General features: G+C 31.6%; 1 protein-coding gene across 3 annotated transcripts; it reads left to right on the top strand.

Annotated features, from left to right (window-relative positions):
* Window positions 1-223: 223 nt before the first annotated feature.
* LOC139501639 (uncharacterized) lies at window positions 224-27,966 on the top strand. Of its 3 annotated transcripts, none has more exons than XM_071290767.1 (9): window positions 224-469; window positions 8,401-8,552; window positions 11,835-12,398; window positions 13,444-14,010; window positions 15,639-15,737; window positions 16,780-17,070; window positions 20,239-20,433; window positions 23,549-23,587; window positions 26,194-27,966. In XM_071290767.1, exons 3-9 carry the CDS (start codon window positions 11,864-11,866, stop codon window positions 27,033-27,035), a joined length of 2,568 nt encoding a protein of 855 aa, XP_071146868.1. In that variant the 5' UTR covers window positions 224-469; window positions 8,401-8,552; window positions 11,835-11,863; the 3' UTR covers window positions 27,036-27,966. The 3 variants fall into 3 exon arrangements, with proteins under 3 accessions (XP_071146868.1, XP_071146867.1, XP_071146869.1); XM_071290766.1 differs by lacking the exon at window positions 224-469 and adding an exon at window positions 3,983-5,106; XM_071290768.1 differs by lacking the exon at window positions 224-469 and adding an exon at window positions 5,450-5,527.

Below are 27,966 nucleotides of genomic sequence, written 5' to 3'. Positions count from 1 at the left end.
TGAATCACAAAATATCTTTTTAAAGTTCAGATGCGGAATTTGTTGTGTTAAAATGGAAGTTATATCAAATAACAATTCACTAAAATGATGAATGCGTGATGATAAATTACAATTCTAATTCAGGTCAATGTTAAATACCAAACTTTAAACTTTAGTTTACATACAATTTGCATGGTCTGTGAGTTTTTTATTGAACAATATCAGGTATCATGTTTAAAATTTATTTAAAGAACAACCAGGTATTGCAATGTAAGGCACAGACTTCAATCATTAATATTGGGGTTTTACTTCATGAATCACAAAATATCACTTATCAGTTTAACAATCAAAATCCGTTTTGTTAAAAGAGAAATTATATGAAAATAACATTTCACTTCAATGATAAATATCTGATGGAATTATAATGGACATCATTAAGCATGCATTTCATCATCTAAGTCTCATTTGATTCTGGATAAAGTAGTTTCAGGTAAGCATATAATGTTTTGTTTACATTGTCATTCTATGTTTTATCAATCTTATTCCAATTTTTTCAATGTTATTTTTATATCTTAAGATCTCAGACTACGCGGCATGTTCTAGGGTATTGAGACACTGACGCATCGTTTCTGTCATTCAATTTATGATTTGTGACCGTAACACTGTAGTTGGTCTTCCCCATAATTCTGTTGGGTCAGCTGTTGTATCAACTTGGATAAAATCTATAAAATGAAAAATGTACAATGCTATATATAAACCGTAAATGATAGTTGAAATTCTGCATTTGTAATAATGCTTCCACAACAAATATCTGTATGTGTAATGCAATGTTATAAACTTTTAAAACAATAAGGTTTAAAAAAAAATGAGATTATATCAAAAGATCTATTTGTTATTTTTTCTAAATTCATTATTTTGTCTTCAAACTTGTTTTCGTATTATCATATTATCATTTGTTTAACATTGTAAATCATTTGTGTAATCCGTGATCATCTTCCAGAATTTGAGATCGTTATGATTTTGATAAGAGTGACCACGACAGAACACGATATATTTTCTTTGTGCATGAAAGACATATACCTACTTCAAGAAATACAATACGTGTACTTAAAGATCAATACTATTCTTCAAATCGACTCAATGATGAGATCACAGTTCAATGCGCATTTTGTTATAAAGATAAGATTTTGTTTATACTATGGTAAATGGTAGTATCTTGAATGTGTATTTTAAACCAGTTTTGTTCGTCATACCTGGTCCACATATTAAATGTATATATCATCTATTGACAATCCTTCTAGGTCATTTTGAAATACATTTGCTTTTCGCAAATGAGTTTAAATCGACAGTTAAGTGTTCATGTATGATACATGTTTTTTTTTCAGGTTATAGAAAAGGAGTTTAATGTGGTGGATCTTTACTGGATTCTTATCCCTTAAGGATAGCTCGTATCTTCATCCTCTATTTCTGCAGTTATATATTGATAATTGCGTTAATTTCTGACCGTATATTTCATGCAGTTATCATAAGTAAACAATCAGCAGCACTTTAACGTGAAACTATACGATTTATTCATTTTTATCTGGGTTAATTAAGCATGATGATCTTATTTAGTTCTTCCACGTCTTCTCCCCCTGTTTTCAAACGATGTTAAATGTTAGTTCCTTCTGTAAAACTTGGCATCGTGATTACGGAATACAAATACCGGGAACCAGATTTTCCAATTGCCTTTAAACCACACCCATACACAATATTTAACGATGACCTGTGCATAAACATCACACTCGACTTTACCTTTTTATTGATTTGCACAAATGAAAACGACTAAACCGATTATAATATGAACTTTAAAATTGATTAATCAAGTCTTTTAAAGAGTGTATTGATGATTGTGTCACCTAAAGGGGTGCACATGTTCCTTGGAAAAGGGTGTGCGGTGGTATCATGGATACACATATTATTTATATCAGTAGAATGCATTTTTTTTTTAAATTGCATTATATTTTTAGTTGAAAATTAAATGCATATAACAATATGATCGGATACTATGTAATTCACAAATATATGTTCGTGTACATGTGATTCTAAAAAGGCACTAGTTGCGAGATACATAAACATTTAAATGTTCATGTTTATTAATGAAAGTAAAAAAGTGAAACACTAATTCGCTGTTATGAGTTCTGTTCAATTTTGTCAAAATAAGCCAAGAAACACCGAGGATGAATTTTGCACTTGCGAGTGAATAATTGAACCTCATTGAATCCGTATTCCTGTGAACTTCAATTTAACCCCTTAGCTAGAGATGGATTATGCATGATTAATGCGTTTTAGGTTATTAAAAGAATGTCTACAGTGAAAATGAAACAAAGGTAAATCACTTTTATCGACTGATTTGATTTACAAAAAAAGTCTTTGTTTTGTTTTACAGGCAAAATCGAAAATTAACTTTTCTTAACCTCAAAATTGAAATCGAACATACATAGAAAAATTAATTTGCACAAGGTCCACATATCTATGTATATTGATGTTTATGTGACCGTCGGTTGTTTTCGGGGTTAATAGTTAATTAGATGGCGTCTATACTAAAATACACACGTAACGAATCTACACATTATCGAGCTTATGCACTGCAAATTGTTTGTTTTAAATTTTATAATTTGGATAAATGTTTCACACTGTTATAAATCTAATATGATTGTTTGAGTCGAATCGTTGAACATGAATTTGACAGCTAGTGCCCCTTTAATATTTTATATAAATTCATACGTCTGGCAGACATATGTCATAGTTTTAAACAAATTTAAAAAAAAAAACAATTATTTTACACTACTACTTATGTTATCAACCTGTGAGGTCATTACTCGTTTGATTTGATTATTTTCAGTATGTTTTAATTCCAATGTTTCCTTTGTTGTAAAAAAATACTTTAAGATCTAGACGATGTTTAAATCATTGGTTTTTGAATTTAAAATTTATTACCTAAATTACATTTCTAATCTATATCAAACTTTAATTCAAATATCATTGCATGGTCTGCTAGTTTTCTATTGAAAAAAAATATAAGGTATCCTGTTTAAAATTTTATTTAAAATACACACAGCTATTTAAATATTTCACCTTATATGGTGCATACAAATATAATAATAATTATTGGTGTTTGTCCATAGGAATCACAAAGTATATTTTTTGTTTAGTTCAAATGCGGAGTATGTAGTAATAAATAAAAGTTATATAAAAGAACATTCACTATACTGCTGACTTCGTGATGCTATTGCACAGTGGACGTTGTTCTTCCTAGCCAATAACTTATAATGAACAAAATAAATCATCCATTTTTGTCATATTTAATTCTGGATCAAGCACTTTCATGCAAGTATATGAAGTATAATAAACATTGTCATTCTTAGTTTTATATATCTTAAAAACTGTTTTTAATATCTTTCAAACGTAACGTTAAACAAACGACAATCACACGATTTTACTGGCCCTTCAGTGTATTGCTTCTTCTAACAAATCAAAGTTTGTCATATGTCATGATTCGTAACAAAATATCAAAATTAAAACCCCGTTAATTCTAACAATCCTTTTGTACCTAATCAGACATTCATGTTTGTTATTTATAAAAGAAATTAGAATATATTACAAACCACTCCATTGAATAACAAAACAAAGGCTAGTTGTTTTTGAGTAATGATTCGCTGTAACATTTTGAAAAGACTGCATTTTTGTCACAAGAACATTCTAAGTTGCTAAGACAGGGCTATGAATCAATCAAATTAAGATCATCACTCAAGAAAGTATATGGTCGTCATAATGAGCTGATTGGCCCTTATGACAAAAGTGTGTCAAAAGTCATATCGGATATTCTTTCTCAGTCATAATAACCTCCCATCGTTACCGAACTGAAAAAAGAAATAACACGACGGGTGCCGTGTAAGGTGCAGGAAATGTTTTACCTTCCGTAGCACCTGATTTCACTTTCGGTTTTTAGTGGAGTTCGTGTTGTATCTTATTTACTATTTGTAACTGTTTATGTAAATGTCTTTTGGTTTTATGAGTCTTTGTTTATTCCTTGGTTTCGATTGCTTTTGTCCCTTATCTTACCTCCTATACATTTCTAGGAATATGATTGGTTAAAAGCGTCCCCGTGGAAACTGTGTATATTTAAAATAAGGTTAGTTGGGAGGCGGGGCTTATTTCATGCACGGTTAGTAGTGGAGTTGCGTCCCTTTATATTCCATATAAGGTAATAAGGAGGCGGGGCTTATTTCATACACGGTTAGTAGTGGTGTTACGTCCCTTTAGAAAAATAAAACAGTACTGAGAAAAAATCTTAATGGTTTCAACAGACGAAGAATGTGATGATAAAGTGAAATAAATTCATAAAACACATTTAAATCGAACAAGTTGTCATTGTTGGCATCTGTTTTTGTAGGATCAAAGGAAGTAGTTTCTTATTAATCATGTTAATGCTAACTGTATTGAAAACTTTCTCATTTTGATAGGTCACTAGTCTAAATTTTACACGTTCAGATAGTCGGTAAGATAAAATCGTTACATAGTGTGCTAGTGACGTAATACGGTATATATGGGGTCAGTAAATTCCATATGGGGATTCGAGCTTCGCTCTCACCCTATACGGAATTTACTGACCCCATTTATACCGTATTAGGTCACTATCACCCTATGTAACTAATAATATCATCCCTTCAGCTTAATGTATAATAATTTTTTCTCCATTATATAGATGGGTAGATGTTTGTTAATTTCATTAAAAGGAAAAGTTATAATTCTATTGATCATTTACATTTATGTTTGTGTTAGTCAATGTTTAAAAGGAGTCGTCTGTGTTCTTTTGTATCCTTATAACACACTTCAACAAAAAAAAATACAATTTAGGTTTACAATTGGTAATTGATATGGGTATTTATTGAGTTGTTGACATCACTTATAGTCTCTTTCTCGATCATGTGATCTTAATTTCCACAGGTAAAGTGTGTGGGCTTTCAAAATTCAAAATGGCGAAAAAAGAGAATAATGTAGTTTTATATTTGACATGTTTGGGATATAATATTCACTGACAAAATTGATGTGTACCACACTTAAAGAGATATTAGACTTCAGACAGTAAGTTTTGTTTTAAATAAATTAAAAATATTTCACAATTTTGTAATTGTGTTTCTAAGTAAACAAACGGTTTGTTTCTTTTTTGCAAGTCAGTTGAAGCTAGCATGTCAGTAACTGCTAGTAGTCCTTTGTTAATTTATGTTGGTCATGTTGCTTAGTTTTTTTATGTTACCTATTCTAACAACGGATTGGGATTCTATTAAACTGGGTTTTTCTGTGCGTATTGCTGTATGTTAGTTTATGCTTCATTGGCTGGTATGCTTTTTAAATTTTGGTTCGTATATATGTTTCTACATTAAATGCGACAGTCATTTTCGCTAAACTAGTATATATTTTTGTTTAGGATCCAGCTGAAGCCCGCATTTTCGCTGTGTTGAAGACCTATTGGTGGCGTTGAGATGTTTTTTGTTTCTTTGGTCAGGTTGATGTCTTTTATTACACATTCCCCGTTTCCATTCTCAATTTAATTTCAAATGGTGTCCGCTTCTGATCTTACATGATCTTTATAACGTCATACTTAGTTAAGTGAAATAGTGTCTTACTATTGGAATAGTTACTGAACGAACCTTTTGAGATATGTAAAAATGAAAAAAAAAGATAAGAAACAGCTGCTTAATTATTAAGTCAGAGCCCCTTGAATGTTCTCTATGCCGTCACTAAAAACGAATGTATATAGAAATAAAGTATGAAGACAACTAAACCATAAAGCCAGTTATAATACTATTTTGCAGACTTAAATGAGGCAAGTATGCCACAATGAAAATGCGACTTAAATTTATCATTTCAAAATCATGACTTACATATGTTTTTTTGCTATTAAGAACATTTAAAAGTTACCGTAGATAATAAGATATGTAGCACACGAAAACAACCTAATGGAATATAAAATATTTATACCTTTAACTTTTTCAATGAAAACCGGTTCAGCAGTTTTTAATTGACATTTGCAAAACACATATAATCCATCAAGTATTAACATTTAAAACGGAAATTCCGTACTCAAATGGCAAAATCAAAAGCTCAAACAAATCAAACGAATGGATAAAGTATATAAAGTTTGAAAATAAAGAAAAGTAAGAACTGAAATTTAAAATACCACTAATTATAACTCTTTAAACAACATGAACATTTGCCGTGGCGTCAGCCTATTCATTTACCGTGGGTTTTGTTTTTTTAGATTCAACGCATCTGAAATCTGTGTGCCTAACTTCATTAAGTTATTTTTGGCTAATTTACAGATTTCTATTAACAATTGGAATTAGTTTTGAAACTTATACTTTTGTAATTTGTATATGTTTAAGAACCGAGCCCTTCCTTGACATATGTTATGTAAGACTGACATCAACACACCAAAATGATCAATGAAACATCTCGGCTACCAATTGGTTGTATTTCAGATGTCTATAGATAAATATAAGCGAACATATGATACACATCGGTAAAACCGAAACACAGGGCTTGTTCCTTTATTTATACAAAATATACAATTGTGTAGTAGAAGTTGAATAATATTCAGATGTATAATAATTTAAAGACGGACGCGTTATGTTATGTTTTGTTTTTCTCTAAACAATGAACTGCGAAGTTTGATTTAGTAATGTACCATTACATAATTATTTAAACTTAATTACATTAACTTCTTAGTAAGGATGTATACTTTTGACATTTCAGTCTCGTTGGAATCTCGTTCTGGAATTATTTTCAAAACATGTGATACAAGTGCAAAATATCAATGAATATTTCAAATAATCATAATAGTCATAATCAAACACAAATCTGTGAAAAAATTGTTTACTTACTATGAATAGTTTTAGTGTAATCCAGTTTTCAAATTTTATGACAAATCAAGTTATTCTGTTTAGCTTAAATTTTGACAAAATGGGTGAGGGGTACAACAATTGATTTTACAAAAATCATGTACATCCCTTATAATTGTTGTCTTTTCAAATTTCTTAGATAGGTATGTTTTCAATCATTTATAACAAAAAAATTTAAATAATATGCATTTTGTTCTTAAAACGGAGAAAAAAATCACAAATTGACAAAATTGACAGCATGGTAAAATTGACACAAAAAAAACCATTAAAATATTATAAAACTTTCCTATATAAACACTTACCTATTAAATTTATTCAGATTGGTCAACTTGATCTTTATTGAAAGTATGAACAAAAGTTTAATTGTGGAACTTGTTTTCTTGATAATAACCCCAAAATAGGTAAAAATTTATGAAAAATAGGAAAATCATCAAAATTTGCTATTTTTAAAGGCCCGTCGCAAAAACATAAAGTGCACCACAATATGATTTTTTTCTTCAAAAATATTTTTTTTACAGTTTTATAAACCCAAAAAACCGGTTAAGAAAAAGTGTTTAATTCTAGAAATGTTTGGCTCCTCAGAGGTGTACATCCTTAAGAAAAGACTTCAATTTTAAAAGATCAACAACACAATGGGCCATTCCAGTTAATTTCTGACAGGTGGGGATGGATGAGGAGATTTTTTTTCATACCTATCAGAAAAAAACATCATGAAAAACTACCTATCAGATCTATAAATTAAGACCTATCAGATGTAGAGTTTCTGTTCATATTGGGTGGATGGGCTTTCATGGGGAAAATTGACCTATCAGAATTTTTTACTGCAAGGATTGTACCCATCAGAATTTTTAATACAATACCAGATAATGCATGATACGAAACTGTCTACATTCCAAAGCACCCCTAAGATCTAAAACATGTATTTTTTGAAACCCCTAAGATATAATTATTTTTAATTATTTACTGCTGCAAGACCCTCAGAAATTTTTGCGTATAAGTGTACCTGTCAGATGAAAAAACCCAAAATTTCACCCCTAAGATGTATAAATTTTAAACCCCTCAGAAAGGACCATCCATCCCCCTTTATCAGATATTAACTGGAATGGCCCAATAGTTCAAGCTTGAGACGCAATGGATAAGCGATGGTTCATGAACAACATACCATTTGCCCTCTGTCACAAAAATAACATCAACTATAATTACTGTAACAAGATATGTAGTCCAGTGAACATTATTCCGTCATTTTACAGATTTTACTCTCTTAAAAAGTTTACAAGTTTAAAAAAAAATACACTGTGTTATACACTCATTCTACATTTGATTCTGAAAACCAAAGATATTTTGAATGAAATATTTCTGATTTAAGGCCCAATACAACACCTTCTCTTTAAACCCAAAATATTAAAATTGCAATTTTCATTTTCATGATGTATATTGTTTTCTCAAGGTTACAATTTTTAGAAGCCTTTCATTACAGGTGACTTTTCACGTGAAACTATGTTTTACGTATGACATAAAATTGCTTACATGGCATTTAAACACTCAATATGGCGAAGAAACAGAATAGTTCAGCTGTGTATGTTGCTGGACTTCTCTATTAACATAATAAAAGGAAGAATTTATCAGCTCGTAAGTTTATTTCAAATAGATTTAAAATAGTTCACAGTTTATATATCTTATTTCAAATGAACATATCTATTTGATTATCGCATATGTTAACTCCTTTACCATGTTTACACAGTTTTTGAATAATATAATTGTAAAATAGTCCAAATAACTTAGCTCTTCCTCAATTAGAACATCTTTCTTCATTTTTGTAATTACACAATAGTCAGTGGATCTCCCCACTTTTTGGATATTCTCAACAAAATAATAAATCGATAAAATATTAAAGGTTTTACATTTCGGATTAAATCCTTATCATCTTAATAACGTGTTATAGTATTTTTTTATTTGTCTTTATTAATATTACTTTAACTGTTAAGTCTGTTTTTTTTGTGATATCAATTTGACATGCCTCTGTACTTATGTTACCGGTCATACTTTGAACGACAACATTATTTTATATCTACCTGTGCGACGTCAAACGCGCGATTCTACATCAGAGTTAGTGTCAATGTAAGGATTCGGTCCCAGTACTGAAAAATCTGTCGATCCGTTATGGTGGATTTTACATAGATACATAAAACCGTATATTAAAAAAGTAAAATAATGTTGTTAAATAGGACGTATGCCTTTTTGCGCTTCTCTGTTACATGTGTTTGTTTTTATAGTGATTAAGATGATAGCACACTGTTGACGGTTGTGCCCCTTTTTTTGAATTTTTTAGCTATTGTGTCTGTTTAGTTCACGCATCGTTGTCAATGTTGTGGGATTTGAAGCGACTGTCATACAAGTGAAAGGTTTAGCTAGCTATAAAACCAGGTTTAATCCATCATTTTCTTCATGCGAAAATTCCTGTACCAAGTCAGGAATAGGACAGTTGTTATATATTCGTTTGATGTGTTTGAGCTTTTGATTTTGCCATTTGATTAGGGACTTTCCTTTTTGAATTTTCCTCGGAGTTCAGTGTTTTTGTGATTTTACTTTTTCCTACTATCTTTTAAATTTACTGAAGGAGTACACGTCTGTTTATCTACGTAAATCTGTTAAAATACTACTAAAAAGACAGTGTTTTGTAGCCAGTAAAGGTCTTATGCAGATTTAAAAAAAAACAAGTTTGAAACAAAATAAACTATTTTGTTTACTATTTCTCAGAATATAATGATGAAATAAATGTGTAATGTCATGCCCTAGGTAATATCAACTGTAAACAATTTGGTGGAAAATGATAACATTGAAACTATCTCAATGTTTATAGCACAGAAGTGTTACAATGATGTTTGTTACCAGTATAGATACTTTATTTAAGTTTGTAAGATGGTGACAACAACACATATTTTAAAGATTTAAATGCCGAGATTGTTAATTTATTATGCTTGAAGCAACAAAATTCAGTAGTGTTAAATATAATCACGGTTCCTCTAAATGACTGGAGTTAAAGACGGTTTCAAACAAAGTTGTCTCTCACATACTTTAGTGTTTTATAAATATGTTTGTCATAGCATAGTGTAGTTGATCAAAACTAGAAACAGTAGAAACAAGAATAAATTGTGTCATTTTCGACATGTATTTTTTTTTTTTTTTTAAATATAAATATCAAATAAAAACGCGTTTAATTAAATAATCTTTATTTGTCATATAAGTAACATTCTAATGCAATTATGTTGTAACAATTGTTCTGATTGGATGACAGCAAGCGTAAAATTCTCTATCTCCTTGTCTGTAACTAAGGAAGCCGACATTTTGAATTTCGCAATGTATTGACATGTTATTTCTACAATAATAGACACAAAACTCACTTGTTGATCCTAAAAATCTTCCTTTTATCAAATTTTATTACATTCTGAAGCGGCACAGAAGCCAGAAAACGCACGGTGTTTATGTTTGACGCCGGAAGCATACATATGACGTCACCTAGTGTAGGGACCAAAGAAGATAACATCTTTTCGTGGAATTTTCTTTAATGAAGGTTTTACACTGAAATAATGATTGCAATTTAATTATGAACTTGTTTTGCATTAGAATAGAGATAACTGTATTGTATTTGAAGCTTTGCGGACGTCCATCGGTAGTTTTACTGTCGCAAATACCCGTTTACCTGTCTCCGCTCTGCGTCGCCAGGTAAACTAAATTTGCGACAGTAAAACTACCGATGGACGTCCTTAAAGCTTCAAATACAATACAGTTATCTCTTAATTATACTTGTGACATAAACAAAAGTAACAACAACAATAAAATAACAGAGTTAAACACACACATATCTATATATATACAAGTAAAACTAACTAAGAGTCCCCTGTCCTCAGCTCTAAAGACTGTTTTATAAAGGAACCTGTGTTTTTTTCACTTAGTATATATTAGAAGGATTTAGTAGGACTACTAGTTTTTTAGTATCAGATAGATTTGGAAATATAGGATCATCTATTGCCATGTCATTAAAAAGTTTTATTCGTAAAACTTTATTAATTTGACAGTGGAGGAGAAAGTCATTTTCATCTTCTAAGGTTTTACAAGTTGGACATGTTCTATTGTCTCGAGGTATTTTTAGATATCTGCCCTTCTCAATAAGCAAATTATGGTCACTAATTCTAATTTTTGTAAATAAACGTCTAGTTTCAAAATTGTGATATTTTAGATAAAATTATTGGTCTTGTTTGACTTTAATATTTTTGTAAAGAAAAAGTTTGTTATTTTCATTTAAACTATTAATTATATTTTCCAGTAGTTCTGAATAAAATTTACTTGTCATATTCTTAATATAAGTCTTTAGTTTGTTAACTTGTTCCATATTTTGACAGGACATTACTTTTTGTATATCAATATTCAGTTCTTGTGTTGAATCTTTTATAAAAGTGGACCAAGTATAAACTCCTTGTGAATCAAGGTGTTTACTTAATGTATAACTTTCTTTTAGCAATGGGTTTATGTTTTCAGTATTTAATCTAGCCCAATAAAGAATTGCTTGTGTTTTTATATATTTTTCTATTGGCTGTCTACCAAGTTCAGCTTTAACACCTAAATTAGCAGATGTTTTTTTAGTACCTAAAATATATTTACAGAAATTAACATGAACCTTTTCGAAGGGAGTCTTATCCAAATATTGGAAATTATCTATATCTTTGTTTTGGGATTTTAATCTGCCTTTTGCTCTATAATAAGATTGATATGTATCCATGTATAATATTTCAGCATTATATGTTATCATTATTTTAATATTGACTATCATTTCAAATACCAAATAAACCATATAGTTATTGTTTCTGAAGATGGAAAGTACATGCCTTTAATTCTTTCGAATAACTATTGCAGTATATTGTTCGAACACAGCAACTATAAATATGTCTGCAGAATCTAACGAAAGACTTGCAAGACTAGGCAATATTGCCAAGAAACTATTCCCGACAGTAATGCAAAAAATATTAAAAGAATGTATAAGTCCAAGAGGATTACAAGTGAAATATCAACTGAATAACATACCTGCCGATTTCACAGAAAATGAAATAACCTTGATGGAAAACCTACCAAATTTTAATAACTTCACAACCGAATTGTGCTTTAAAATATTGCGATTTGAAAATTTATTGCATGAACCGTCGTGTAAGTGGGGGAATAGTCCACACGATACAGAAGTTGAAATCGGCGACGATGTTCAGAGAATACTTAATGCAACAAATGACGTTATTATTAGGAAGACGGAGGAAATATCAGAGCTTTATTATGAAGAATTCAAAAACAGAATACAAGAGGTGCTTAAGAGAGTGGATGAATATCTTTGTCAAGATACGTGTATACAATTATACCAAACGATTGACAGCTCTGATATTAATATTACTGATATTCTACAAGAACTGACTATGATGCAAAAAATCAATGGTAAGCCTAATTGTAGAATAAAGCTAGATGCATTTACTCCAGCATTTTTTAGTCATTATATCTTAAACAATAGAAAATAAAAATAAAAATAAAATCTTCAACGCTTTAGTCAAAACTTTAAATGTATAAATATGTTTAATTTAAACTACAACTAACGAATACAAATTCAAATAAAAATTGCGTCCAGCGTCCATATGTACATGTATGTTGCTTCTATTATTTTAGCATCTAAAGATATGTAGTCTCCAATGCATCTGTTAAAGTCATATAAATTTAGATGAGTTTCTATTAATTTTATCATAATTATTGAACCAATGCTGCATCTATCATAATCTAAGTCCTGTATGCACATTTGTTCATATTTATTACAAATCAATATCGTATTTTCGACAATTAATTTTATCAGTGATCGCAAAGCTAATCAACTTCATATATAGTTTATAGTCGTACACGTAAACGTGGAGCACATGCCAAATAAGTGAGGTTAAAGCGAGATGTTATATATTTTATTTTCAATGCGTTAACTTTTACATAACAGTTGTTAACTGATTTGTTGTACTGAATTTGTTCTGTAATAATTAGTTATTACTGTTGATCTTCCAGTTCGCAATTGTTTACATGCTTTGTGATATGCGGCCGCCGACGTACTAATGAGAGGTCTCGTAGTTAAGTTCACTGCATACAGGGAAAATAGCAGTACATTTATGAAAATTGTTGATAATATAAAGGATTTGAAGTTGTAATAAAGCTCACGTACACTTGTGTTATAGTCAAACTAAGCCATTCAAGTATTTTAGTAATATTCAACTTTTGTCTTAATTTTGTTTAATTTAAAGTTTTATATGACTTAAAGGATACGATGCATATTGAGAGACTTGAACCAAACGTTTTTATTGCATCCTGTCGGCAAATGTATCAAAATGTTAACGTTAGCCTCGTTTTCTCTATCTGTATGTTAACTTTGTAACCAACACTGGCAATAATCAATCAATCATAAACTGATGATGTAACAAAACAATATAATTGTGTAACCTGTGTCTTGCAGCTATCCACATCGTTGACGAGGAAAGTGAAAAACTAGAACGCTATTCAAGAGTGGCGCGAGTTATCACTGACACTTTCCCAAACATCCTTAGAGATATAATCAGCTCAAACATTACTGCAAGTAACTTGTACCAAATGTGCTTATCGTATCTAAATGATTTCACGTCTGATCAGAAAACCAGCTTGAATGATTTAAAATCGTTAAATTCATATGAATCAATGGACATTACATTGATCTATAAGTTGTTGAGACAGTTTTCGCTGATAAGTTCTCCTACAAAAGGATGGGGAAGTAACCCAGACAAAATCGATATAAAATTGGCAGATGATGTAGAACGCATACGTCGTTACAGAAACCAAATAGCTCACCGATGCGACACAAACATTGAAAAGGATGAATTTGATGAATTTTTCCACAATTTTCGTCACATTGGATTACGAATGGATCTAAACTTTTTTCATAAGAGAAATTATGAACAATTGATTGTCAGACACAAAACATGCAGTATGGATATGCAAATGCAGACCAAATACAAGAACGCCTTGAAACAGTTGGAGAATATACGATGTAAGATGTATACGACAATGATTTTAAAACATATCGGTGTTATACTATTACCTGATTATTGCTTATATGTTCTGACAGTTTATCTAAAAATCATAAGATGTGGTCATGATTGCCACATGAGTTATTTTCGTAGTTTTATTAGTCGAGTCATTGTGAGATCGTTTGTATCTATTCGACTGATATTTCCATGTTTATGTTCTGTGCATATATTTCCGAGCTGACGTATACATGTATCCCCTTAATCGAAAGAGAGGCGAAAGATACAAAAAATATATTCAAACTTACAAATCGAATTCTAGTGACACTGCCATGGAAAACGCACAGAAAAATGACGAAAACACAAAAACAACAGAACACAGAACCAACAAAATAAATCAGAAATTGAGGAACACAAACAAAACACAAAACTAGGGGGTGATCGCATATGCCCAAGAAGGGTACGAAAATACAAACTTGGTGACGTCCAATTCGGTGGGTCACATTGGAGGAAAATATGACGAGATTGTGGTTACAACAATTGAATATTTCCGTCGTCATCTGTGAAACATATATTCCATTACGGTTAACCAACTCGAGATTTCGCCTGTAATCTTCTTTAAATAATTTTATTTAATGATATGTTTTTCTTTTATGAATTGAGATTCATTAACGCACCGTAATAAAACAAAAACGACTGGAATCGTAATTAGAGGGATGCATAGAAGATGATTTTTAACATGTAGATACATCCGGTGCGATTTTTAAGGAGTATATGCTGTGGATCTTTTAGTTTGTATTTGTTGTCTTGATTATAATCGTCTTAGGGGCAGGCTGAGAGGCCCGCCACTGGCTGCTGGATTTTCGCACTGCGTTGAAGATCCATTGGCGGTTATCTGCTCTTTGGTCAGATTATTGTCTCTTTGACATATTCCCCCAGTTCCATTCTCAATTCTATCAAACAATGTATATAGTTTAAACACTGAAATAGTAATGTTGCCTTAATTTGACTGATAAAAAACAGTTTTAGTTCATTTTTTGTACATAATCAAGCTGTAAGATGGTTAGTTATCTCGTTTGAATTGTATTATATTTGTCATATCGGAGCTTTTTATAGCTGAATATGCGGTATGTGTTGCTCATCTTTAAAAGGCCGAACGATGACCTTTAGTTGTTACTTTCTATGTCATTTGGTCTCATGTGGGGATTTGTCTCATTGACAGTCATTCACATCTTCTTAATTTTATATTAAGCATGTTATTATTGATTAGTAATGAATAATATAAACTTGTTTTCAATTGCCATGGTAAGGACTGATAGAATATAAAATGAACATCATTGTGTTTATGCCAGATTTATATATCCCGATAATTTCTTAAAAATTGCTTATAGTTTATCCATTTGTTTCTGCTCTACATAGTTCGTCCATTCTATTTACAATTGTTATTTATAAGGCTATTTGAGTTGTCGTACTTGTAGGGCTTAAACATTTCTGATCTGGAACATATGAAGGATGTGTCATTTTTTAATATATACGTTCGAGCATTATAAGCCCTGTAAACACACCATACTATGCTTTTCATTTTATTTTTATAATGTGCATTATTTTAGCTTTGATGTATATTATTTTATAATATCTTTTAATTTTACAGTACAATTTGAAAAAAGGCCACTAAAATTTTTCTGGGGAGAAAGTTTTGATAATAGTTTGAGGGACTTGAGAACTTTTTTAAAGAACGAAAAATCAGAAGGTAATTGTTTTAGTATATAGAATATTTGATAAGGTTTTTTTTTAAACACGAAAATACTATAGAATCAATACATAGTTAGTTACACTTTCCAAAAGATAATTGATTTGTTGATTGTTGCTTTAAGTCAAGTGGCAAACATTTCAGGACGAGTACAAATCAACAATACATACAATATGCAAGTCCTGTAAAAGAGGACGTCCGGGATGAAGATCATGGATATTGGACCTGCCACTTGAAAACGAGGGGTATTGGGTAGAGACGTAATTGTTTGCCTTGCAACAGGTCACCTATGGACCAGTAAAATTATTCTTGCAAGTGTTGTGAACGTAGCATGGCACTCTCTCGACACTGCATTGGATCTAAAGTTCCCTTAATGAACGATCGTGGCTGCACACTGCTGAATTCCACACAGCCAAACGCACGCCGCGCTTTGGTTAGGTTTTTACAATGGGTTTGGTAAAAGAAAAGGAAATTACCATATATCTTTTCGTTATTCAGAGGGTGCTAAATTTCAAAGGAAAGAGCCAGTTTATGTTTCAATTCATGAATAAGCAGGTAGGACATTGCTGTAAAAGGAAAAAAAAAGGGATAAATTCAGATTCCGGTTTCAAATTTAAAAAGCATTTAACGACTATTTGTTGCATTTAGTTTCTTGATAAATCTGTTACAGCATATTAAGTTGTTGCTAAAAAAGCAATATCATGGCTGTAGTTTGAACATCAAAAATGTTTGATTTACAAATGTATATGCATTTGCACCTCTTTCTTAAAAAAACAAACAAAGAAAAGTAATTGGTGCCTTTCTTTCATGATGGGAAAATATTTAGTAATTGTCCAACAAATACATATCCAATGATTTTTTTAGTGATAAATATACTAAAATAAAAGACTTGTAGGAGTACAACACATTTGCCTTTCTTCATGTGTAAAATGTTGTGATTATATAATGATATATTCATATCAACATAAAAATGGTTGAGGACATCGTTATGTGGTATTTCATATGATCAAGGGGATATAATGAACAACTTTATATTATTTAGAAGGAAGACGTAAAGTCCGTGTACAGATCATCTTCCAGAACGAAGAGAATGTCGAGGCAACTATTGATATTCTGAACTCCCTCAAAGACGAGATAAACAAAGACTTGAGTGGAATTGAATTCATTGTTGCCACCAAAGGGAGTATAGTTCTACATGTAGAGATATTGGTAATATTGCTGGAAACAGATCAACTATTACAATCTACCCTGGCTTTATTTTTTAGAAAGATTTTAGAACGTATTACGACCTTCGATACTGAAAGTATTGATTTGGTATTGATACCTGTACAAGGTGTGTAATTAATGGTTTATTTTCAAAATATATATACCTCGAAATTCGAAGAGTTTAAACTTATACTTAACTTCAGTACCTTCAGTACCTTCACTTTGGGTCTCCCTCAGACTTCAATTTCGTCGCTATTCATGTGAATTTATACTGGTAATGTTCCCAAGTTATGTTTCTATGAGATAAAACAGATATATTATCTAGGAACGTAACCTAAACAAAATATCTATGAATATTATATATCCCCCCAAAAAGGCGTGTTTTGTGAAACAAAGTGCAACAAAGTGAAAATTGATAAAAATTGACTGTAAAGGGCAATAACTCCTTAGGGGTCATTTAGGTTTACAGTTAATCTCTATCTATAGTAAAATTCAAGAAAATAATCAAAAACAGCAAAATTTCCTTAAACTTACAATTTCAGGGACAGCGACCTAACAACGGGTTGTCCGAATCATCTGAAAATTGAAGGGCATATATATTAATCTGATTAACAATTTTACCCCATGTCAGATTTGCTCTAAATGCTTTGTTTTTTGAGATATAACCCAAAAACTGCATTTACCCTTATGTTCTATTTTTAGCTATGGCGGCCATCTTGGTTGGTTGGCCGGGTCACCGGACACATTTTTATAGCTAAATACCTGAATGGTGATTGTAGCTTAGTTTGGTTTTATTTGGCCCAGTAGTTTCAGAGGAGAAGATTTCGTTAAAGATTACAAAGATTTACGAAAAATGGTTAAACATTCACTATAAAGGGCAATAACTCATAAAGGGGTCAACTGACAATTTTGGACATGGTGACTTATTTGTAAATCTTACTTTGCTGAACATTATTGCTGTTTACAGTTTATCTCTATCTATTATCATATTCAAGATAATAACCAAAAACAGTAAAATTTCCTTAAAATTACCAATTCAGGGGCAGCAATCTAACAGCGGATTGTCCGAATCATCTGAAAATTTCAGGGAAGATAGATCTTGACCTGATAATCAATGTTTTCTAATGACGTCATTTTTCATTTTGTTATGGTCTGTTTTACAAATTCAAATGACGTCATCATTTTTTTGTCATTTTTTACAATTTCAAATATGACGTCACTTAGCGTTGAGGTTTAAAATTATTCGGATGTGTTTACATTTTGTGTTGCAAATGTCTGGTTATGTAATGTATTTCAGTTGTTTCCTGTAATTAGTTAATAGTTCAGTTCTATCATGTACAGCTTTTGTTTATTAATTTTATAAATCTACTGTTTGCTAAAGTATAAATTATTCTAAATAATAAGGATGTTCTGGTAACTAACAGAAAACCCAGACCGTTTTTGTCACAACTTTTTTGATCTTTTGGTCCTCGATGCTGTTCAACTTTGTGCTTGTTTCGGCTTTCAAACTTTTGTATCTGGGCATCACTAGTAAATCTTGTGTGGATAAAATGCACTTCTGGCGTATTAAAATGTTCAACTCGTTGGCTGTTATTCGTGTGTTTCTTTGTCAATTGTATTCTCCAATTTATTTATATTGTAGTCCTGTGGTGTTGAGTTGTCATTTTAATGTTATATTTCACATGGCTATAAAAGGAGAGGTTTGGCATGCCACAAAACTAGGTTCAACCCGCCATTTTTTTTCTTTAAAAATGTCCTGTGCCAAGTCAGGAATATGGCCATCGTTATATTATAGTTCGTTTCTGTGTGTTACATTTTAACGTTGCGTCGTTTGTTTCCTCTTATTTTTTAGTGTAAATTCACATTGCGAAAAGACGTGTCACGGTACTTGTCTATCCCAAATTCATGTATTTGATTTTGATGTTATATTTGTTATTCTCGTGGAATTTTGTCTGATGCTTGGTCCGTTTCTGTGTGTGTTACATTGTAGTGTTGTGTCGTTGTTCTCCTCTTATATTTAATGCGTTTCCCTCAGTTTTAGTTTGTTACCCCGATTTTGTTTTTTGCCCATGGATTTATGACTTTGGACAGCGGTATACTACTGTTGCCTTTATTCACCTCATGTCAGATTTGCTCTAAATGCTTTGGTTTTTGAGATATAACCCAAAAACTGCATTTTACCACTATGTTCTATTTTTAGCCATGGCGACCATCTTGGTTAATTGGCCGATTCATCGGAGATATTTTTTAAACTAGATACTTCAATGATGATTGTGGCCAAGTTTGAATTAATTTGGACCAGTAGTTTCAGAGGAGAAAATGTTTGTAAAAGTTAACGACGACGGACGACAGACGACGGACGCAAAGTGATTGGAAAAGCTCACTTGGCCCTTCGGGCCAGTGAGCTAAAAAATGAATATGTTATGAAAACACATGCTACATCGATCTTGAAATACCCCAATGCTGCTAGACATTTCTAACCTCCATGACAGAGATGATGTTGTCCCCACGGACGAACCCCAAAACATCGTTTTGTGGGTATGTTAATCACATTACATAAACTGCTTGATAATTGAATTAGATATTGACAACTTACTTTAAAACTCAATTAAATACCCACATTACATTTACTCAAGAAGAAATCCTGAATTATCGTAGGTCTGTACATTTCGAGGAATTGTAATTTGTATGGACCACTCTAATTCGAACAATTTTATTCTGAAACTGACGTTATCCCGATGCTCGATGTCATGATTTACAAATTACTTTTTAACGTTTGTTAGACAAAAAACTAGCATTCCCATAGTTTAAAAATTATGCTGCAGTTCTACTTTTTGTCAATTTGTTCCTTTAATCATTCGGCTTCATACAAAAGCTCCTTAGGGAGAATGAAATAAAACTAGTACATGTAGCATTATCCTTTCTAAGTTAACTTCACTTTCTGCTAAATATATGGTGTCCTCTCACTAACTAAAAATTTGGTGTCTATGATGCACAAATCTGTTGTCTTGTGGAACATTTTTTTCTTTTTTCAGTTTTTTTCTATCCATTATAGTTTTATAGTAACAATAGGCATTTAGATTTTAAACATGTCAAAGCCGAGAGGTTTCCTCTATATGATTGATGTCAGTTTCAAAATAGAAACATTAAGGACACAGGACAAAATAAAATTTAAAAAAATCAAATGTTATCTTTAAACCTTTCCATATTTGAACAGAAATCAGTATTTTAACGGTTTCAACAATATAAAATTTACTGCTAGAGGTAATATGTTTTTCTTACTTGTACCTTTCAGATTTCAAACAATGGAATGCACCAACAACTACGGGAGAACCAGTCTACTTAGAATTCGATATCGAGGCCGAGTTATTTAAAACTAACGACAACATGGAAGAGCAATTTAGAAAAATTTCGGACGCCATTATTAAACATTCAGACGGAAGCGGAACAAACAATAGCATTACTGCAACACTCCTACCTATCTGCCTTGGTAACTAATTTAAGGCTATTTATACTAAGCCAAACAAGTTTAGCAACAAAAATGTGAAATTTTATTTCTTTACAAAATCATATTACAACATATAATGTTAATAATAACAAAATGGAATTATGACATGTCAGAAGCAACATGAATGTTTATCACTCACATTCATCAGGATTTTCTTTGTATGGAGCACGTGGAATGTCAAAATGCGGAAATGAGTGCTGTGTTATTCAAAATTAATTTATCAGCCATGCCCTTAGTGAACCAATGAAGGATTGGCAGGCACACCAGCAGCTGTCTTTTGTCATGCACTACATTAGTGGTCGAAAAAAAACCACTTGTCACGTGTTGACGTAAATCGAAGGTAGCGCTCCTCCCCGGACGATAGTTGTTTTGGTCTACGAGATATCGACTTATTCTGTGCAATTGTAGTTTGTCGATATTTGTTTGTTAGTCTCAAAACTGTTGCCTTATGCACATTAAATCGAGCCCAAGAGCTTTCTGACGGTCATTTTCGGGGTAGTTTGGTTGTCACTCTCAGCATTTTTTCAAAGGTGTATGTGTTTTTCTTACCACAGGTGTGTTTCTGAACGTTAGTGAAAAAGAAATTTTTAATATCGTTTTACAAGTACAGAAACAGAAGGTAAAACATCAATTACACGTGCAAATCTGAAATGGCGCCAAATCAATCACCACGAACAAAAAATACGACTGTTTTTAATTACAGGTAAAACTAAGGATTATATCAATATTTATTTTCCAGAAAAAACAAAAGTGATGCTAAACTTTTTTGGCTTAGTTTACTTCATAGTCTGTAAAAATGTATTTTTCTAAAACAGATAAATATTAGTGTTGACTGTTTTTGCTTTGGTGTTTTCATATTAATCCTGTATTCTTTCTGCGAGGCAATGTAGCTGTCCTTCACTCAAAACAGCTAACTGCAAACTCATAAGACTGTACAGGAACATAGTACATTGCAAGTGGTGATCTAAGCCGTATCACCCCTACCTGGTCACCCTACCTTGATTTTCTTTGTTTTACATGCTTCTCTTAGTTTTGTAACATTTTGGCTGGAATCCTTTATCCATTATAAAACTGACGAATTATTTTTTTATTTTTATTGTATTTTTAATACACACGAAATGATTATAAACAATATCGTGTGCATGTATTGCTAATTAATTATTTTAGACTTTTAGTTTTAGAATTTGAGTCGAATCAGTTAACATGAATTTGACATCTTAAACCCCTTCAAAGAATGTATCTATATGAATGTTTCAAATATCGTAAAGGCGAACAGCTCACCAGGTTCTATATTTTTCTTTTTAATTCAAACAACCAGTTCTACGCTATTAACCTACTCTAGTTACTTGGTCCTAACTGTAATGCAACCGAGTTTTCATTTAAACTGATCCGAGTTGTCTTGGTCCGACATTGATGCGGATGTCTACTAATTTGATTGAATGTCACATATTGCTACAGAAGACAAAACTAGATAATCATTGTCTGTAAAACATTAACTATGAAACTTTACTTTAATAAGCTCTTCAAATATGCATTTGACAGTTACAAGCTGAGACGTAAAACTATGATTGAAACAAGTATGTTGCCAAAACGACTCTCTCATATCAAATATCATATTCTATACCAAATCTAAAAGACAAGTCGGAGATTTATCTTGATTTGAACATTTTTCATTTTAACAAAAGTTTCCCTTTCCGGACCATCGTAATTTTTAGAAGAGAGGAGACATCAAAAGTTTGATTTAAAACACGTGCGTCGCAAATTGGTTAATAAATTATGTATGTGACATGTGACGGACGCCATTTAACCCTATCATTTATTAATTTTATTAATGAATTAATAAGTCTTCTGTTGCATACAGCTATAAAATGCAATCAGCTGACTTTTGATTTTCTGTCAAAATCTGAACGAGATGTCTGATCCGGTAAAGTCCGAGAAACCAGAAACAAAGTAAATGAACAAGATGGATGAACTTAAATAATTATTATTTATTTTAAATGCGAGAATAGCGATCGCTAGCGGAAACCTTAGCTATGTAATAGGTAACTACGTCTTTCGTAAAGCGATGTCGTAAGAGTCAAAAGTCGGGAAGCGTATTCAACCTCCGTATTTTGTTCCGATTTGGGTGTATTTTCATACATCAGGCGAAACTACCTTGCAACAAAATCAGCCCCTAAGAAAGATATTTCAGTAGTTTTATTATCCTGATAGACCTACTAGCGGAAAAAAATCATATCAGGAAGAATATATCATTCCAATAAAAATTTGACACTTCAAACCATTTATCATTTTATTGAGCAGTTCATAAGACATAAATTGATTGAATGCTTTACGACAAGTGGCACATATGTCATTCACTTTTAAGAAGACTGATTAGTTTAAACATATTTATTTATAGTGGATTAGTAAACAAGTTTTGCAACTTTTACTAATACCTTTTTACTTTCTGGGTGCGAGTGCTGCCTTGAGCAGCATTACCCTACTGTTTCACGAAATCTACAAAGGTGTCTTTTACGTGCAAGAGATATGGCTCTCTCTTAAACAATTGATTCATTGATTGCTTAACGCCCAGTGGCAATCAATTTAGGCATATGTAGTACGACGAGAACAAATTAACATTAAATTCAAAATGTACGTACTGAATGGGGCCGTTCGGGATAACGGTCGGAGAAATTTAGACTTCAACTTGAAAACGAGGGTATATTGGGTAAATAAAGTTGTTATGTAACAGGCCACCTACGGGCCGAAACGAGTTGTTACAATGATTCTTTAAGTACAGAGTGTTTGACATTATATGTACATGAGGCTTTGGATTTAACGTCCCCATTCTTAGAAGACGTGACTGCGTACTTGTATATTCCAAATAGTCTAAAATGCGTCACATTTTTGCAAGGGCTTTCCTGCTGGTTTGTGAACCTTTAGTGACTAAATATCTATATCCTCGTCTCCCAAGGAGTATTTACCACCTGTTGCAAATGTTTCAGTCATTTGAAAGACGAAAACAAATTAAGAATACCTTTGTGATGCAAGTCTTCAATTTAATCCAACCAATTAGATGTTCAAATGATATAAACGAGGCTTTTTTAATCTATTACAGAAGAAGAAGCATCCTACGCCCAATCACTAATATCTGAAGGTAAGTTGGACAGGCTGTAGAAAAGACATGTAACATGCTAACTGTTGTCCACGCAAAGAAAACTTCCCTTTCAGCAACATTACTTTTTTATTTATTGGTTTTGAACTAGCTTCAGTTAACTGCGAGTATTCCCAGATCTGTATATTGCGTGTCAAGGTTTGTGTAAGGGTCGTTATGTGCTTTTTATCGGTCATTATACATATTACACTGTTACACATCTATCCGTGGTTTAGAAGAGGGTTTGACGACAGCAACTATGGTTAATCCCGCCACATTTTGTATGTGCCAGTCGGGGATTTATTTTTTTTATTTTTATTATTTCAGACATAAATCTCTCTGTTACTTTTTTGTTTTACATCTGTCATCTTAAGATCTTTTTTAGCTGACACTATATAGCTTTTGTTCATTGATGAAGGCCTTATCGTAACATATTGTTGTTAACTTCTATGAAATGCGGTCTTTAGTGATGATTTATCTCAATAACAATCATACCACATCTATATATCATTACCTTTACACGATAAATCGTATTCATGCATCCTTGTCCCTTATCAAATGGGAACATCAAAAGCTCAAACACATCAAACGAATGGAAAACAACTGTTATATTCCTGACTTGATACAGGCATTTCCTTCTGTAGAAAAATGGTGGATTAAAACCTGGATTCATAGCTAGATAAACCTCTCACTTGTCTGACAGTCACATAGTTTTTAATCATATCGACACCAACAAATAGACATAATATGACAAAATGACAAATAAATAGGGTACAGCATTTATCAATGTGTTAAAATCTTATTCACCAAAACAATATAAAAATATATGTCAATAAGGAAATAACAAAATGGCATAAAAAGAAAGCACATAAGCAAAAATGAAAGACAATATTACAAAAATATGACCAATACACAATCAAACAATGGCGGGATGTATAAGTACCGAGCCACGGCAAAAAGATATTACTAAAATAAGACTGTGAAGTTATTAACCAATAAAAACAAACTAAAAAAAAGACTTAAGCACGCAACTGAGATGATAAAATATCGTCAGTATCTAGAATCTACATTTCAAGGCCCCCATGTATTATTATGAAGGTGATACGAAATTATCATCAACCATGTTACAGTTTTTTCCGATTAACCCTTTTTAGATTCTTTAACAAAAGCAAAAGGGTTAGGTTCGACCATATTTCTATAGCCCAATCATCACGTAGGTTCATTATACATCAGTGGTATTGTATTTGCACAGACTTTTATTTGAATTCCCTTATTATATATACAAAATACTTTTAGTCACGACGAATATAGCTAAGAAAATAACATAAATTCTTTCTATATGGTCATTTCATAATTGATACATTGATGAATTGTTGTTACTTTGAAACGTCCAGTGGCAAATGTCTCGTTCATTTTCAAGATGAAAAAAAAATAAAAAGGTTAGTTTATAAAAGTTAGTCACTATAAAACAGAAGCCTGTAAATCATGACACGTTGATTCTTGTTCTATACATTACTCAACTCATACATTGTGTCATATACGACTGCAATGATAAAATTAAAAAAAAAAAGCAAATCCTTTCTCCCATACAATACCTCTGGTGTGTTTCAATTCATTGTGACAAGGTTTCCTAGCGTCAATACATTGTTTGGCCAACGTAGGTGTCTGTTTAGCTATACGCGATTTAAATGAAATTAATCTTTATCTGGTCAGAATGATCACGTTAAATCCGATGCCTTGTGTACATGGTGTAGAAAGAGTGCCACGCTCTCAGTCAGTTTAAAAGCCTTGAAAAACTCTTTGAGGGACTTGTACGGGGTCTGTTACAAGGCAACTTGCCTATCCCTAACCAATACACCCTCATTTTCCAGTAGCAGTCTAAATGTTTCCTCGACCTTTATCCCAGATACATTGTCATTTTTTCGTCCTGAACATGCATGAAATATTTGTCACATGACGTTAAGCAATCAACAATCAATAAATCAATCAATGCAATATTTGTGGTGTGTTTCTACTTTATTTGTTGTGCCTAAATTTTGATATTTGTTAGTGGGTTTTATCAGTTGGTTCTGAGATTTTCGAGAAAAAAACCCGAAAAAGACAATAAACTTGTATGTATCCTTAAACAACAACAATATACTGAAGAACGTTCATGGCAGAAAGAACACAGGAAGCTTAAACATGTTTTCTCTTTCTAGAACATGACATTTATAGATAGCTCCAAACAAATTAGTTCTCCCACTGGATAGGTCTGTCCAGTACATGATTTGCTTAGCACATTTCACTTGTTTTCAATCTCTCTCATTATAATTCCTTGAATTCAGGGACGATTCGCTGTGGAAATAAATATTTTTTTTCCGAAAAAACTGGATGAAAGGAATATTCTTTGTTACAAAATACAGGATAAAGTGCAAAAGTGAAAATAAACCCGCCAAAAAAAATAAGCATGTGTAGTATCCGATTAAAATGAAGTCAATCTGCCAAAAATATCCCCCTATTTTTCCCCAATTAACCATCCATAGTTTACTAAACCAAGATATTAATGTTACAACATTCAATCTATTTCTTCAGATATTTGTTCAATGTTTATTTGTTTTTATCTATTTTAGAAAACACAAGAACCACAGAAGAATCATTTACCCAAGCTCAAACACCCGTCAAATACAACCTTCCTGTTTCTGTCACTTTGTGTAAAAAGTTAAATATAAAAAAGTTAACAAATGAAAAACTGACCATTATTAGCTGTATCAAAATAGGCAATACATTAGTGTTTACCGACTTTGATAATAACCGACTTATTATTTGTAATTCAGACGGTACTGATATTTATCACATTCCTCTGTCCTATAGACCATATTATATAACAGAGATAGATAGTAACACTGTAGCAGTATCCTGTAGATATGACAATACCATACTGATAACAAATATATCTACACGTTCTATCACCAGTACAATCAACATCAGTGGTTACTGCGGCGGAATATCATATAATGATAATAACCTGTACGTTGTTATTGGTTACAGTATAATACATGTGATGGACCTGACAGGTGAAGTAATACGTACTATACCGGCACCTTCATTCGGTACCTACAACATTACAGTAGACAGAGACAGGTTGGTCTGTATAGACTATACATCAATATACTGCTGCTCGTTAGATGGAAAGTTAATGTGGAAGTTTAAAAAGGATGAAATTCAAGATTTACAAGGTGTGACAACAGATGATGAGGGGAATGTCTATGTGAATGGTCGGATGAACAACACTTTATTAGTTATATCAGATGATGGTAAACATCATAGAGAACTTCTTACTGAATCAGATGGATTGTATGAGCCGTGTGGAATTTATTATGACAAAAAAGAAAATATTCTGCTTGTTTGTAATGAAAGAAACGGAAAAGCTTTTCTTTTTGACGTGAAAAAGAACAAAAATAAACCTGAATAATTCTATCAGACAATGAGTTTATTTGGACTTGGATCTATTTGTGTATTTTGTCAATCAAAATGATTCCTATTAATTTTTGTTTTCTATACTATCAATCTTAATTACATTTTGTATATTTTTTTTCTTTACTATTAGTTTAACTTATTTGCTTGTCATGATCTGTACAGTTGTATTCTGACAAAACATCAATATACTGCTGCTCGTTAGAAGTCAATGTGGAATGTTTATAAAAATGATGAAATTCAATATTTACAAGGTGTGACAACAGATGATGAGGGGAATGTGTATGTGACTAATGCGAGTACAAACACTGTAATAGTTGTATCTGATGATTGTGAACATTATAAAGAACTTCTTACTGAATCAAATGGATTGAATGAGCCGTTTGGAATTTATTTTGACAAAACTGAAAATATTCTGCTTGTTTGTAATGAAAGAGACGGAAATGCATTTCTTTTTGACGTGATAAAGAAATAAACATAAATAATTCTTTCAGACAATGAGTTGATTCAAACTCAATCTATTTGTGCATTTAGTTATTCAAAACAACTTGTATCATTTTTTGTTTTCTTTACTATCAATCTAACTTAAATGAATTTCATTTTATGTTCAGAAAAACAAAATTAACACATTTGTTATGTACATGTTTAGGGGAAAATTAACACTTTTATTTCATGTGTGACAAAAGAGTAACTTGATATGGAAAGTTAATGAAATATTACAGAGACGTGTTGTTTAATTGATTAACACCACTTGATGTTTGATAGTTGAAGACAAAAAAAAAATTAAAAATATATTTCATGATATCTTTTTAAACCATATATCACTAGTTTAAGAGGAAATTTTAATATTAGTCATATGTATGTCCTCAATATTTTTTTTATTCGAAACATATACGTATGTAATGCATGGTTTTAAACAAATTCAAAAT

This window comes from Mytilus edulis, chromosome 13 (assembly GCF_963676685.1).
Source record: "Mytilus edulis chromosome 13, xbMytEdul2.2, whole genome shotgun sequence".
NCBI classification, from domain to species: Eukaryota; Metazoa; Mollusca; class Bivalvia; order Mytilida; family Mytilidae; genus Mytilus; species Mytilus edulis.
This window is presented reverse-complemented; position numbering and strand designations above follow the sequence as displayed.

Excerpts from the sequence above, each read along its gene's own strand:
- LOC139501639 (XM_071290767.1), top strand. The coding sequence starts at position 11,864 with ATGTCTGCAGAATCTAACGAAAGACTTGCAAGACTAGGCAATATTGCC. Across the intron at positions 14,011-15,638 it reads ACAGTTGGAGAATATACGAT|TACAATTTGAAAAAAGGCCA; the intron begins GTAAGATGTATA and ends TTAATTTTACAG. Across the intron at positions 20,434-23,548 it reads ACTCCTACCTATCTGCCTTG|AAGAAGAAGCATCCTACGCC; the intron begins GTAACTAATTTA and ends AATCTATTACAG.